The 15,154-nt window shown below is 32.3% G+C and overlaps 1 protein-coding gene across 1 annotated transcript; it reads right to left on the bottom strand.

Moving 5' to 3' along the window:
* Positions 1–13,628: 13,628 nt before the first annotated feature.
* Positions 13,629–14,840, bottom strand: LOC110410277 (transcription factor/transcription regulator). Its single transcript, XM_021419906.1, is given in 2 exon segments — positions 13,629–14,111; positions 14,211–14,840. Coding segments are annotated over 2 exon segments (828 nt in total). The 5' UTR covers positions 14,556–14,840.
* Between the last annotated feature and the right edge of the window lie 314 nt (positions 14,841–15,154).

Below are 15,154 nucleotides of genomic sequence, written 5' to 3'. Positions count from 1 at the left end.
GGGTTATGGATGGATTTTTATTTGTGCTCTTTTGTATGGGCACTTGAATATTGTTTTTTGCCCTTCGAAAAAAAATTGTGTTATTTTTGTGATTTTAGTTTGATTAGATATGTTTGTTCAATTAGCAACTATAAGTAGCCATGAAGTTTATTTATACCTTAATGAAATTGTTGAGCCTTAATTTGTAAGGATTTACTCTCATTTGAGCTTTTTTGTAGCTAGAGGATGGTTTGGAGCTATCTTTTATAGATAAGAGGCGATTTGTTATAGTTTGCTTGCTCAAAGATGTATTATCATTTCTTAGCTTTTGTTTTTTGGGTGCTTATTTCTTTGTTAGTTTTCATTTCTTTCCTTCAGTTTATTTTTTGAAATGATTTCATTGGCACAACCTAGTTCTGCTCCCCTAATCTTTGAGCTTGGTCCTAATGTACTGTTCGAGCCTGTGACAGTTGATGTATTTACAAAATCCTTAAGCAAGAAAGAGATGCCATGCAAGCTCTATTATTGGATTAGGTTAAAACTCCTATAACTCTTTTTATTTTTGTTGTTATAATGATATGAAAATTATATAGCTTCTTATTAGGCATTATTTCTTTTATTGGTTGTAGCCTCATAACAGTATCTGGAACATTTTCCTTTTGGTTAAGCTGATAAGAAATTTATGTAAAATCGTTACTTTTGCGTTTCTTCTACTCATTAATGTTAAAATTTTTCATTTTCATTTATTCATCATGGATGTAGTAGACTTAAGTTACTTTCCTTGGTGCATTTTTGAATTTTATCCTTTATTGTATGACTTATGCCTTTTTTGTCCCATTTTGTTTCTTTTGGACAAGGGAACAAGTTCATTCCCTTTAATATTAATGAAAAATAAGTTGACAATTTAAGAAAACATGCAATCATGCAAGACTGATGGATGAGAAATTTGTGGTAAGATATTGACAAGTCTATAAGAAATTTGTATAAATACCTAACTTAATCAGTTCATAATATGTCTATAAGAATGAATTAAATTAAGTTCATTAAGCAAGTGTCCTAATGTGCCTATGTTTGGCAATTGGCGTATAATTACCTGAATCATGAATTAGATCTCCTAAGTGACATGAACATACACTATTCAAGCCTTAGTCCAATCTAAAATCTCTCCGTCGAGTCTTAATTAGATTCATAAATCAATTAATTGTTGGCCGAAAAATCAAAAGCATTAAGAACAGATTTGTATAAGCAAAACTACACTCATTCGTGATAAATAAAAGAGAAACTAATATTCAAACTATATGTTGAAATGCACCACAATCCTAGAAAGATAATTTAGCTTATAATAACTAATAAAAACAGCATCTAAAGAAGTTTAACTATGAATCCAAGTCAAAGAAAATAAAAGAAACACAAAAGTAGAGAAAGAAACTAAGTGTTAAAGCTTTGCAATCTCAATTCTCTCTCAATTTCTTTTGTTTTCTGGCTTTGTTCTTGGCTCCAAACCTGTAGAATAGTTGGTTGCTGCCTCTCTTTTAAACTTCTGAAAAAAGTCCCTTAAATAGGCTTCAAGTAACCTAATTTTCAAAATTTCATCAATTTTTTTTTATTTTTGAAAAATCTCCCAGTGTCACAGCCTTGATTTTTTGGCATCATGGCTCTGGTTTTTGCTACAGTAGCACTGCAGCGTCATTTATCCAGTGCTGCAGAGCTGAGCTCTTGGGAAAATTGTATGGTGAGCTTCCTTTCACCAGCACTGCAGCCTTGTTCTCTCAATGCTACAGCAGTCTATCAAATTTGAATATAATTTTCACCCTGATCTGTTCTAAACTGAGAAAAGTGGAAAACATAAAAGTTGTAGCCCTATCTCTTAGATTTACAATGGATTAAGAATCATGTCAATTGAACTGCTGGATTATAATATATGCTTCAAATACAGCATCATGTTCAGTCCATGGATACTGCTATAGTACTCTGATTTAGACAAATATTTTGACTATGATCGAATCCAAATTGGGTGAAATAGTAAACATAAAATTGTATCTCTTCCTTTTAGAAGTACGGTGGTTAAAGAATCACTTCATTTGAAGTCCTGTAGATAGAGATATGGTCAAAATACCGAAATATATAAAAATAAAGTTATCACCACACTTGCACAAAATTTCATCAAATGAGCCTTTTTTATTAAACTTCCCACCAAAGTAATAAAAGAAATTACCAATACTACTTTGAAAGTAATTAAAACAAAATAACACAAAATTTAACTAAAATAACTTAAATTAATTACTCAACATGTAATTAAACTTAAACTAGAAAAACATCTAAAATGCTATGATTCGAATTTAAAATCTCAAAGATTTGACTACTTAAACCCCTAAAATGTGTCAAAATAACTCTATATAATAAAATTATCACATCCCCAAACTTAAGATTTTGCTAGTCCTGGAGCAAAAGATAAAACAACATGCAATAACTTAATCATGAAAACATTTAACTAAAATTTAATTGCACCATTTCATTAATCATCTTTAATATCCTCAAAAGTTAATCCATATTCATAATTTTAGGCCACACACAAATATTATTCAAATTCATGTTTCAATCCAAATGCAAACTCATCATTAAGTGAAATTCAGTGTGTGTGTGTGTAATCTTTTCACCTAGAACATTGTACAATTTGGATAAGTTTATATTCATGTAAAATTCAAATTAGTAATTAACTCCATAAGTTTGTTTTTCGTCTCTCTCTCCACTATTGTAGGCTAACACTATGTTAAAGATTAATAGGAATTTAATTAACTTGTAATGTATGGCTAGGGTTAAGGTTGAATATGGGATAATGTATAGCTCAAATCACCCTAAGCACATAGTCAATTTAGAACCTATTCAGAGCTTTATTTTCCTTTATCTAGTATAGCCCTTTTTCCATCACCCTTTTTCTTTTGTTCAACACTTCATTCTTTCTTTCCTTTTCTCTTTTTCTCAATTTCATACTGCCGAACTTATTTCTTTTATTAGGTAATGAGATGAATACAATCATATTTTTGAACTTTTCATCGTTTCTTTTTTCATCTTGACTACCTCTTTCACTATGTGGCTCATAACATATTCTAAATTGACTTATGCACTTAGGAATGAGGGGTGCAAGAATTATTGGAAATATTAATATGAGGGTCTAGGCTAAAAATTAAGTGTTCAAACAAAGAAAAAATGTCATTAGGCTCAAAGGGGGAAACTAAGGATAATTTATGTAAAAAAAGGCTACAAAAGGCCCAATCGATCCAAAAATGGCCTAAATCATCTCCTTAGCTAAGTATAGCCTAAAATTTTACCTCGAGAGAGAATCAAACAAATTCTGCAACTTAATACATATTCAAAAATTTTCATTCACATAAACCTTTTCTAAATTTATATTATAAATCTAAGCAAAAGACATAGTGCTCCACATGTGGAAATTTCAACCTAACAGTAAAGCTTAGCACGCGAATTTTCATAACACTCAAACAATATTCACATGTTTAGAAGAATCAAGATAGGAATATAACTGAGTTCTCATCATTGGATAGGTAAATTAAACGAAACTGGCACAATTAAATCGAGTTCAAATGCAAATACACTTGCATAAAAAAAATTAACAAAAATAAACTAATGTAAACTATCCCTAGCACTAATAACAACAAAACACTCCCGCAAACTTAAATTGCACATTGTCCTCAATGTGAAAAACTAAAAAGAATAAGGAAAAGAAACTCCCATATCAATAGTGACAATGCATTGAAAGCTCTAATTTTCGTCTTCCTTATCTTCATGCTTTTCAAACATGTGGACTCAACAAATAAGCCACGAGGAGGTTAGAACTACTTATTTAAATAGAAAAGAAAAAACTAACTAAAATAACAACTAAACTTAAAAAATATAGCTTGGGTTGTTTCTCAAAAAGTACTTCTTTATAGTCATTAGGTTAACTATGATATCCTCTTTTTATTGTTTATAAAAGTACTTGAGGATATTTGGCAATCCAATTCACCTCCCAAGTAATGCTGGAGATGTTGCCCATTCACTCCAAATGTTCTAATATCTTCACTACAAATATCTATTACACAACACGAATAGACCTTAACCACTTTGTAATGACTTGACCACTTTGATTTTTGTTTCCATGGAAGGAGCTTGACTTATTTGGTCAGCAACACTTGTTGTCCCACATTAAAATCAAGATTAACTGAAGGAAGTGGATCCTGGTCATCATAACATTGTTTAGTTTTAAGCTGTAATGGTGGTGGCTCTGCTTCAAGAATTGATGCTTGCTTACTTGTAGGTGGTGGAGTAGGATTACTTTGATCTTTATTTGCTAACTCTACTCTATAGCGGTGATTTGTGGTTTAAGGACTCTTAGTTGCATTGAAAATAGTAAATTCAACTATCTCTTCACTAACTTTAAAAGTTATTTTGCCTTCTTTTTTATCTATTAATGCACTTGCAGTGGCTAAGAATGGACATCCTAGTATGATCGAAACTTCTTGATCCTCTTCCATCTCAAGTACTATGAAGTCTACAGGAATGAACAGTTTTCCAACTTTAAGCAAGACATCTTCTATCACCCCACAAGGGTGCTTTATCGTTCTGTCAGCTAGTTACAAGGTGACTATAGTAGGTTGAATCTCTTTTAGTCTAATTCTATTAGCAATAGACAAAGGCATAATTGAGACACCAGTACCTAAATCATACAAAGCTTTTGAAAAATTAAAATTACCAATTGAGCAAGGGATAGAAAAACCTCATGGGTCTTTAAGCTTTGGTGGAAGCTTATTCTGGATTATTGCATTACACTCCTCAGTGAGTGTAATTGTCTTAGAGTCCTCTAGTTTCCTCTTATTTGTCAATATGTCCTTCAAAAACTTCACATGCGATAGCATTTGCTATAATGCTTCTGTAAAAGGAATGTCAATGTGAAGCTTTTTGAATACCTCAAGAAATTTTGGGAAGTGCTAATCAAGCTTTTGTGTCTGAAGGCACTAAGGAAAAGGTGATGGTGGTAAAGTTGCCTTTGTTTCCTTCTCTTAACTTTGCTTTTCAACTGTCTCAATCATCGTTTTATTCTCAATATGCTTATCTTGAAAATTAACTTGCCTAATGCTATGTTTAGCCTCATTTTCGCTGCTTAGGGTGATTGCCATAACTTGTTCCTTACCTTCTTTCCTCAGAGTCACCTCTGTATCACTAGGTAATGTTCTTTAAGGTTGGTTGTTTAATAAATTGGCAAGTTGACTAACCTAAGTCTCAAGGTTTTGTATTGATGCTGCTTGACTTTGAATGATAGCTGCTTGACTCTGTATAATGTTATCATTCTGTGTCATGTACTACCTTAGCAGATCTTCCACAGTTGGCTTTTTTTTCTAAAATAGGTGTGCCGGTTTGCTAGTGAAATGCGAAAGTTGCATTTGGCCTTGGAGTTAAGGATAAACCTTGATTATTGGCCAAAGAGAATTGAGATGATTCCTCCACCTTGGGTTGTAAGTGTTAAAGTATGGGTTCTTCTATTGTCTGTTGCCCACAAATTGCACTGCCTCTATTGAGCTTAGACACTAATGACTTCCATGATTATCTCCATATAACTCACAAGCTACAAAAGGACTTTGCAAACTATTAGTACCAAAAGATTCAAGAGTTTTAGTTAAAGCTGCTACCTGAGAAGATAATGTAGTCATATCATCAACATCATAAACTCTAGCTACTCTCTTATGCATTGCTTGCTCTGTTGGCCATTGGTAGTTGTTTACAACCATCTCCTCCAACAAATCCTATGCCTCATTAATTGATTTAGGCATTAAAGCTCTTTTTGCAGCAATGTCAATGGTAGTCTGAAACATGCCCACTCAAACCATTACAAAGAGTTTGCACTTGAAGCTACTTTAGGAGTCCATAATGGGGACAATGCCTAAGCAATTCTTTGTATCTTTCCCAAGTTTCATACGATGATTTCGAATCTTGTTGCATGAATGATGTGATGTCATTTCATTTTTTTGGCTATTTTAGCATAAGGGAAGAATATGGCAAGAAATTTTTGAGTAAGATCATCCGATGTTGTTATGGAGCCAGTAGGGAGTGCATTTAGCCATGCCTTAGCTTTATCCCTTCAGGAAAAAGGAAAAAGCTTTAGCCGAATTGTATCATTTGTGACACCATTTTGCTTGAATGTGTCACAAATCTCCAAGAAGATTGCTATATGGCCATTAGGATCATAAGTTGGAACAACCCCAAATTGAACCGATGTTTGAATCATGGTGATGATAGTAGGTTTGATTTCAACATTGTTTGCTTGAATAGCCGGCCTTCGAATACTTCATGGAATTCCTTATTCCAAAGGAATAACATAATCCCTTAAGTAATGATTGTCAACTACTACGCGCTCTTGGATTTGCTATCCACCCTGTTGATCAGCCATTAGGTTTATTGGAGCAACACCTTGTTGATTTTCTAGTTGAAGTCTAAGAAATGTTCTCTTTATTTTTAAATCACATAGGATAGTCTCCAAGCTGTTTGTTCTTCTCATACAAAAGCTTAACACAACTGTAAAACAAAAATAAACTTAAATAAAGACGAATCTGTAAAATTTTAATATTAGCAAATAACAAAGAAAACACAATCTCCGGCAACAGCGTTAGAAACTTGTTATCCATTTTACAAATGTAAGTATATGTATCGAATAAGTAATATAGTAACGAAGTAGAGTATCGTTCCCATGGAGATTTGTTCTTAAAGTTTCACTAATTACTAAAATTATAAAATAAATTAATCTTATTTAAGTAATCTAAAAATTAAAGAAAAACTAATTAAAAATAATTAAAAATCAACACTAAATAAACTAACAAACTAAATTAGTTAAGAAAAGTAGTGTATTAAAGATCTAGGATTATGGATTTGTTCAACATTTCATCTGACACCAGCTTTTCTTATTATTTATATTTCTTGGGTGGTTTTACTAACCTAGAATCCAAAGCTATGCATAAGTCTTTCTCGAGTTGTTTGTACAAATACCTAACTTAATTAGTTCACTATATGTCTATAGGAATCAATTAAATTAAGTTCATTAAGCAAGTTTCTTAATGTGGCTATGTATGGCAATTGGCGTATGTCTACTTGAATCGTAAATTAGATCACCTAAGTGACGTGAACATACACTATCCAAACCTTAGTCCAATCTAAAATCTCTCTGTCAAGTCTCAATTAGATTCACAAATATTTTAATTATTAGCCAAGCAATCAAAAACATTAAGAATAGATTTGAATAAGCAAAGCTATACCCATTCATGATAAAAAAAGAGAAACTAATATTCAAGCTATATGGTGAAATTCACCACAATCCTAGAAAGATAATTTAGCTCATAATAACTAATAAAAAAAACATCCAAAGAAGTTTAGCCATGAATCCAAGTCAAATAAAATAAAAAAAACACAAAAGTAGATAAAGAAACTAAGTGTTGAAGCTTTGCAATCTCAATTCTCTCTCAATTTATCTTGTTTTCTTTCTTTACTCTTGGCTCCAAATCTCTAGAATAGTTGGTTGCGACCTTTCTTTTAAACCTCTGAAAAAGGTCCCTTATATAGACTCCAAGTAACCTAATTTCAAAAATTTCATCAATTTTTTTGTTTTGGAAAATCACCAAGTGCTATGGCCTCGATTTCTTGGCATCGCGGCACTGGTTTTCTGCCACAGTAGTGCTGCAACGCCCCTTATCTAACACTGCAGTGTTGAGCTCTTGGAAAAATTGTATGGTGAGCTTCTTTTCACCAGCGTTGCAGCCTTGTTCTCCCAATGCCGCGGTAGTCTATCAAATTCAAATGTGATTTTTATCCTGATTTGTTTCGAAACAAAAAAAAGTGGAAAACATAAAAGTTGTAGTCTTTTCTCTTAAATTCTTAGTGGATTAAGAATCATATCAATTTGATTCCTAGATTGAAGGATATGCTTCAAATACTGCATCATATTTAGTCCATGTATACTGCTGCAGTGCTCTGCCTTAGACAAATATTTGACCACGATCCAATCCTAGCTACTGAAGTGGTACATATAAAAGTTGTAGTTCTTTCTCTTATAAGTCTAGTGGTTGAAGAATCACTTTATTTGGAGTTCTGTGGACAGAGATATGATCAAAATGCCGTAACATATATGAATGAAGCTATCACTATACTTACATAGTTTTTCATCGAATAAGCCTTTTTCATTAAACTTCTTACAAAAGCAATAAGAGAAATTACCAATAGTACTCCTAAAGTAATTTAAAAAAAATAACGTAAAATTTAAATAAAATAACTTAAATTAACTATTCAACATGTAATTAAACTTAAACTAGAAAAACACCTAAAATGCTACGATTCGAACCTAAAATCTCAAAGAAGTAACTGCTTAAGCCCCCAAAATGTGTCAAAATAACTTTATATAATAGAGCTATCGATAATTAGCATATTTTTAACTATATATTAACATTTAATTTAGAATGATGCATTATGGACATATATCTGTAAAAGGTTTTTGTGCCTTAAAGCATAGTAGGGCTTAAAAGGAGGTTGCTTTGACTTAGTGCGATGGCGTAGATGACCTTGTCAAGGACCTATAACATTTGAGTTTGATTCAATATTAGTTAATGAACTAATAATTAGTTTCTTTTTCTATTATGCGAATATATAACTCTGTTGACTATGAGCTTGATTCTATTACCTTAAACTCATTTTCAATTTGAAATGTTCTCATATGAGGTTGTCTAGAAACTTATGTTGATTCTGTCATTAGCTATAATCAATATTTAGTAATGCATATTTGTTAACCAAGTCCTTAATGAACAAATACTAGAATTTCAACAACATTTATTAAGGAATGAAAAGGTTTGATCGGATATTTTCATGATTGTTACTTCTGATAGTTGGATGATGAACAAACCTCCAATTTTGAGGTGATACCTTTTCTAAAATAATTTGATTCATTTTTAGTAAGTCTTTATTTTAGCCTCTTTAGGAGTTATTACATCCTTGGTAGCTTAACACATATACTCTTTATCTACTTATGCATTCATAACATAAAAATTTGCTATTCAAGCTATGTTATATATTTACTTCTTTTCACAATTTGTTTCACATGTGCTTAGATATGCCATGTCCTGCAAACACATTATCAACATCACCATTACCATGCATACTTTTCACTTATATATGCAATACACAGTTGAACGAATTAAAGAAATGTTTAGAGAGTGGTCTCAAATATTGCTTTCTTAATGTTTCAGTAAGGGACGTGGAAAAGCCAAGTAGCGTTAACAACCTTATCTTAGCAATACTAGTCCAATTTTTGTAATGATAATCACACAGAACATTTACATTTATATGAAAATTTAGTTTCAAAATTGATGAGACTTCTTAAAATTTAATCTTTCTTTTATTACAGTGCTGGTTGTATATAGTACAAGCTATCTTTAGAAGATGAAGAAAATACTATGACTTCATTTTTTGTTATATATTGTGTAGCATACTTTGTTTTTCATGTGACATAGAACATGATCACATTTTTTTTGAGTCTGCCTTATTTTGACAGCATCTAAAATATAGAAGAAACATTTTTGTGTTGCATAAATATTGACTATCTACAGATAAAATACAACTGGAATGTTTTTGTAATATGTTATATTATTAGACAAGTTTTAGCTACTTTAATAAAGAACTTATATCTACCACAATCGTTTATTAAAATTTACATGCCCACTGTGTAGCGAGAACCTCATTCTAGTTACTATATATTGTTCTATATTTTGTATTTTTTCACAATTTTCTACTTTCCTGTTCCTAACATCTACACTATAAAACACAAATATTTTTTAAAATTTTTTTCACCTTATCATATTTTAACTTTTATATTTTTTTCTAAAAAATAAATTGGACTTAACTATATGCAAACATTCACAATAAGCACAATCCAAGCCCAAATAGTAATCTAAGAGAAAAGAAAAGAGACCTCACCTTGCTTGGGCTCAGACTAAGCCAAGGTAATCTAGTTGTGTGGAAGCAATAAGGGCTTGCTCTTTAGAAGTCTTCCAAATGTAGCAAAATGCAATGTTTTGGTGCACTAATGAAGCTCCCAAATGACACTTTTTGAATCTAACCTATACCTTTCTTAACCCTAACTATTTAAATCTCCCTTTCTTTTTTTTTTTTTTCATTTTTTCCTATCACTTTCTCTCTATAGACAAATGGCTCTCCCTTCTCTCTAAAACTATCACTCGTCTAATAGCTTTCCACTATATCTTAAAACTCTATGAGAAATGTATACATTTCTTTTTTTTTTGTTTTTCTTTGATTTTTGTTTTACTGTTTTCTTTTGATTTTTTTTGTGTGGCTGGTAGAAACTAGGGTTGTCTTTTTAGAAAGGGTTTTCTAAAAACAATTTAAGTTATAGGGTTTCTAGTTTTTGGTTTCTACTCTTTTTGATTTCTTTCAGTTTTTTTAAATTTTTTGGTTATAAGGTTTTATTGCTTTTCTAAAATTTTTTTAGGGTTTTTCCTCCTCCTCTTATTTGGTGATGCATTGTTCTATGTATATTGTTCAGGAGGGTGCCAGTTTTGAGCACTCTTTGGCCGGTTGTTGATTTTCTTGTGTGTTGGCCTTTGCCAAGGCGTGAAAATGCTTTTAGCAGAGAGCATTTGTTGTCCTTTTTGTTTTTTTGGCCAGTTGGCCTTTCAACTTTTATTTCAGAATGTTCTTCTTGTTATTTTGTTTTATGTCTTTAATATTGTCCTAGCTTCAATGTTAGATTCATTTTGGCTTTGATAAATTCTACTAATCTTGTTTAACTAGAGGTTTTGAATTGAAAAACTAGAATAGGGCCTTAAAACTAGTTCATGCATCCAGGCCTAGACTAAAGTGAATCTAGCTTTATAGGCCTTTTCAAACTTTAACACTAGCCTAGTTGTGGAATTTGGATCCAACATGAGCCCATGAACTAAAACTAAATTATTAATAAAATAAACTAATAGTAAAAAGTGGAAAAAATAAATAAAAATTAATAGAATTGAAAATGGTGTCTACACATGCTTAGCTTTACAAACCAAAATACTTTGAAACGGTGTATCTACTCACCTTGACAAGAAACGTATTTTCTAAGCATCAATTCGCCAATCCTTGCTCGATCTATGATCGTCGAGCTCTATGATTCCTACAATAATTAAGTTTATCATAAGTTTCCTAGTTTTCTATCAAACCCATTTATTCAAAACTAGTCGAGTAAACGAATATTCTTCGATTTGATTCCATTAGGCTTAAAACTTTTGACTCAAAGCATTTATTACTCCAACTAGAAAATCCTTACCTCAATATTTCCTTAGGAAGTTAAAATCCCCCAAAATTCTAACTCAAAAGTGGGTAGGTTGCTATAAATTCATAGAGAGAGAAAATTAGCTTAACCCATGGAACTAAAGCTTGAAATGGTTGAATTTTACCTTATATTCAAGTTTGGAAGCTAAAACCTTGTTAAATGTGGACTATGGTAGCTGTAGAGGGGTTTGGAAAGTAAAAAAGAGTGAATGGACGCTAATAGAGATGAAAAATGTGAAATAAGAGTCGGGCTAGGTCTCTTTTATTTTTTCTCATTGGGCTCTAGGGATTAACCTTTTAAATCTTAAAGGTCGATCCCTGGGTCTTATTTTTCCTTATGTTGCTATGGGGATCAACCTTTTAAACCTCATGGTTTGATCCATGAACTTCCAAAAGCTTATTTTCGTGTTCTACCTAGTAAGGATCAGCCTTTTAAAGCTTAGGGTCAATCCTTGTAATTCTAGAAGCTAACCAAAGTGTTATGTCTTGTAAGGATCGACCCTTCCTCTTCGAAAGGTCGATTCTTGAATTCCAGAGAGTTATGTATTGTGGTCTGTGGAACAGGGATCGACTTTTTCTCTTTCTAGGGTCGATCCCCCCATAATTCTAGAAACTAAATGTGACCCTAAAATCTCCAAGGATTGAGCTTTCTTCCATAAGAATCAACCAGTTTAGCTTTAACTTCCAAAAAGGATTCTTTTGGTTTCCTTTTCCTCCCTTTCTTTCAATAATCAATCTTCCATAATTAAAGCACTATACAAGGGAGAAATTTTTAGCAAAATGGTTGGGAAAATCATCCAACAACACAATTATCGTATGGTTCATCAAGCATACTTGTTATTTATCAAATCTCACTCTATCAAAGGCTGATATTTTACAATTTGAAAGTTTGCATTGATAGTGATTGGGTAGGGTGTTGACACACTTGACAGTCAGTAACGAGGTTTGAAAATATTCTTGCTGACTCTTTCATAAGTTGGAATTCTAAGAAGCTACTGGTTGTAGCTAGGAGTTCCACTGAGGGAAAGTATAAAACTATTGCCACTAGTTGCTGTGAAATTACTTGGTTACTTCATTTGTTAACAAGTTTTGGTATTTTTTATTCTTAAGTTAAGGATTTGTTTTGTGATAATCAGAGCATTTCATATTTGCAAAAATCTCACATTTCATGAACATACTAAGTGTATCACAAATTGATTGCCACTTTATCAAAGAAAAAGTTCAAAAAGGTATTGCTGTTCCTTAACAAGTTTCTACTGCTAATTAGGTTACTAATCTTTTCACTAAAGTTCTTAAGCCTGCACAGTTGTATCAATTGCTGAGCAAAATGAGCATTGTTAACATCCATACTCTTCTTGAGGGGGGATGCTGAAGATATTTATGCTCTTGTAGCATATGTATTTTATAGTTAGGTTATTTTGTAAATACTGTAATGAGTTGGAGGTTATTATTCTCTCTAATCACGTGCATTTTTTTTATTGTGGTTGGATCACATATCCAATGACTCGTAGTTCAATAATTGACTATTATATCTTTCTTGGTGCTAGTCTGATATCTACAAAAGCTCGGTAACGTGCTATGACAATGATTACTTGTGAAATTATTTGATTGAAATCTTTATTTAAAGATTTTAGTATTTTTTTTGTCCAACCAATCTCTTTTTTCTAGTGATAATCAAGCAACCTTACATATTGCAGCTAATCTAATCTTTCGTGAGAAACTCTAAGTTGACATCCTTCTTCCTTATTCCATTTTCACCCCAAACTAGCTTGCTCACTTATTCACCATGTTCTCATTTTTTATGCATCAAAGTGGACATTTAGAAGCTTCATTCGCGAATTTGAAGGAGAGTATTAGAGCAATATTGTTTCTTTATTAGATCTTCTTAGTATATCTTTACTTTTATTACAATATATTTTTTGTACATGTTTAGTCAAACACTCTCGCATATATAATTTTTTCTAACCAAATTAATCTTTCAATAGTTTGCATTATGACTCAAATGATATAATATCTGTATTTCATACTACCAAGATGATGAGGGGAGAAAGTGCAAATATCCTCCGAATCCATATAGAAGGCATTTTTGTTTTCTTTTTCTTTTGGGTGCAAATACATAAAGGATTAGATAGCAACCACATATTTTACAACTTTTAAAATAATGAAACAGTAGCAACAATATATCATACATATATATATATCTATCTCGGCTTGGGGCCATGCTTTCAACCTTGATGGAATGTTTTAGTAGAAATTAAGTGAATTAGCTAGTAAAAGGAAATTAATCTAGATAATCAATTTATTTCAACCTTGGACGTAAGAATATTCACTTGTAACTCAAGACAAGAAATATAACTTCCCACTTCACTTAACATTTCATCATCAAACATCACCTTTCTCGCTCCTGGTAAAAGAGTCCTTAGATATGTCAACCGCCTTCTAATTTGATTCTCTTCTCCACTTTCCACTTCTTCATTTTTCGTACTTTCTGGCTGCATTTCTGTTCTTTTAGCCCCTTTTGATTTCTTAGTTGTAGGTTCATGGCCAGGCTTAGAAGAAATCTTCTTTAAGAGAATTGCATTTTGGTGATCGTCGACCTCATTTTGTATCATGTTCCCACAGTTTGGACTATAAGTTGACGAAGAAATTTTGAAGGATGGGAGCTGGTGATGAGCTAAAGAGCTTTGAAATCTAGCTACATTGACATTTATCAAAGCTTGTCTTTCAAGCATGGCTCCACGCAAAGCCTTCAGTCGATAACGCCAATGCCATATCCACTTCATACCTCACAATCTTTTATTTCATGGTCAGTGCTTTCGCCAGACAATATTTCTTTACTGATCTTTGTTAGAGCAAGGACTAAGTATTTCACATACCTCACAGTTTGGACTATAAGTTGACGAAGAAATTTTGAAGGATGGGAGCTGGTGATGAGCTAAAGAGCTTTGAAATCTAGCTACATTGACATTTAATCAAAGCTTGTCTTTCAAGGCATGGCTCCACGCAAAGCCTTCAGCCGATAACGCCAATGCCATATCCACTTCATACCTTACAATCTCCTTTATTTCATGGTCAGTGCTTTCGCCAGACAATATTTCTTTACTGATCTTTGTTAGAGCAAGGACTAAGTATTTCACATATTTTCTTGTAAAACTGGCTTGGATTATCTTCCTTAGTTCCAGAGAATAAATACGTCTTCGTTTACTCATGTGTCCTTCCATCCCAGAAAGTGAATAACGCTGCCACTTTAACAATAAGTAATATAAGGAAAATGAAATAGAAACAACAGAGAAAAGAAGAGTAGAGAAAACTGAAGAGAAAAAGTTTTGTTAATAATTATACAAGAATAAAGAATATTACTAGCCGTGGTGTTTATATGAGAATCAAGCCATCAAAGAATTGTTAAAGTAGAGAGCTAAGGACAAACCCACGGAGCTAGGAATATAACAATTCAAAGGGAAAAAAATAATAATGAGAATAAGAGTAATGGACAAAGGAGAGAGAGATAAAAGAGTCATTCCATTGTTCTCTAATACCTTCAACTTAAGAGAGAATAAAAAGTTTGGAGAACAACGACTGCTTTAGGACATACAACTTAAGCATCTAGCTAGCTACATCTTATATTATAGACAAAAGGATTGGTCATTGGTGGATGTTATATGTACAAATATGACATCTTATTTTAGTTCAGGTCAAAATCGACTTTGAAATATGGACTCCAGCCCACAACATAAAGGAATGATAAAGAAATTGAAGCAGTAGGACAAAATAGAGAGCTGATTACGGAGGGTGGAGGTAACACACACTTTTTCTTTTTTCA

This window comes from Theobroma umbraticum, unplaced genomic scaffold, assembly GCF_002168275.2.
Source record: "Theobroma umbraticum cultivar Fairchild unplaced genomic scaffold, ASM216827v3 scaffold_56.0, whole genome shotgun sequence".
NCBI classification, from domain to species: Eukaryota; Viridiplantae; Streptophyta; class Magnoliopsida; order Malvales; family Malvaceae; genus Theobroma; species Theobroma umbraticum.
This window is presented reverse-complemented; position numbering and strand designations above follow the sequence as displayed.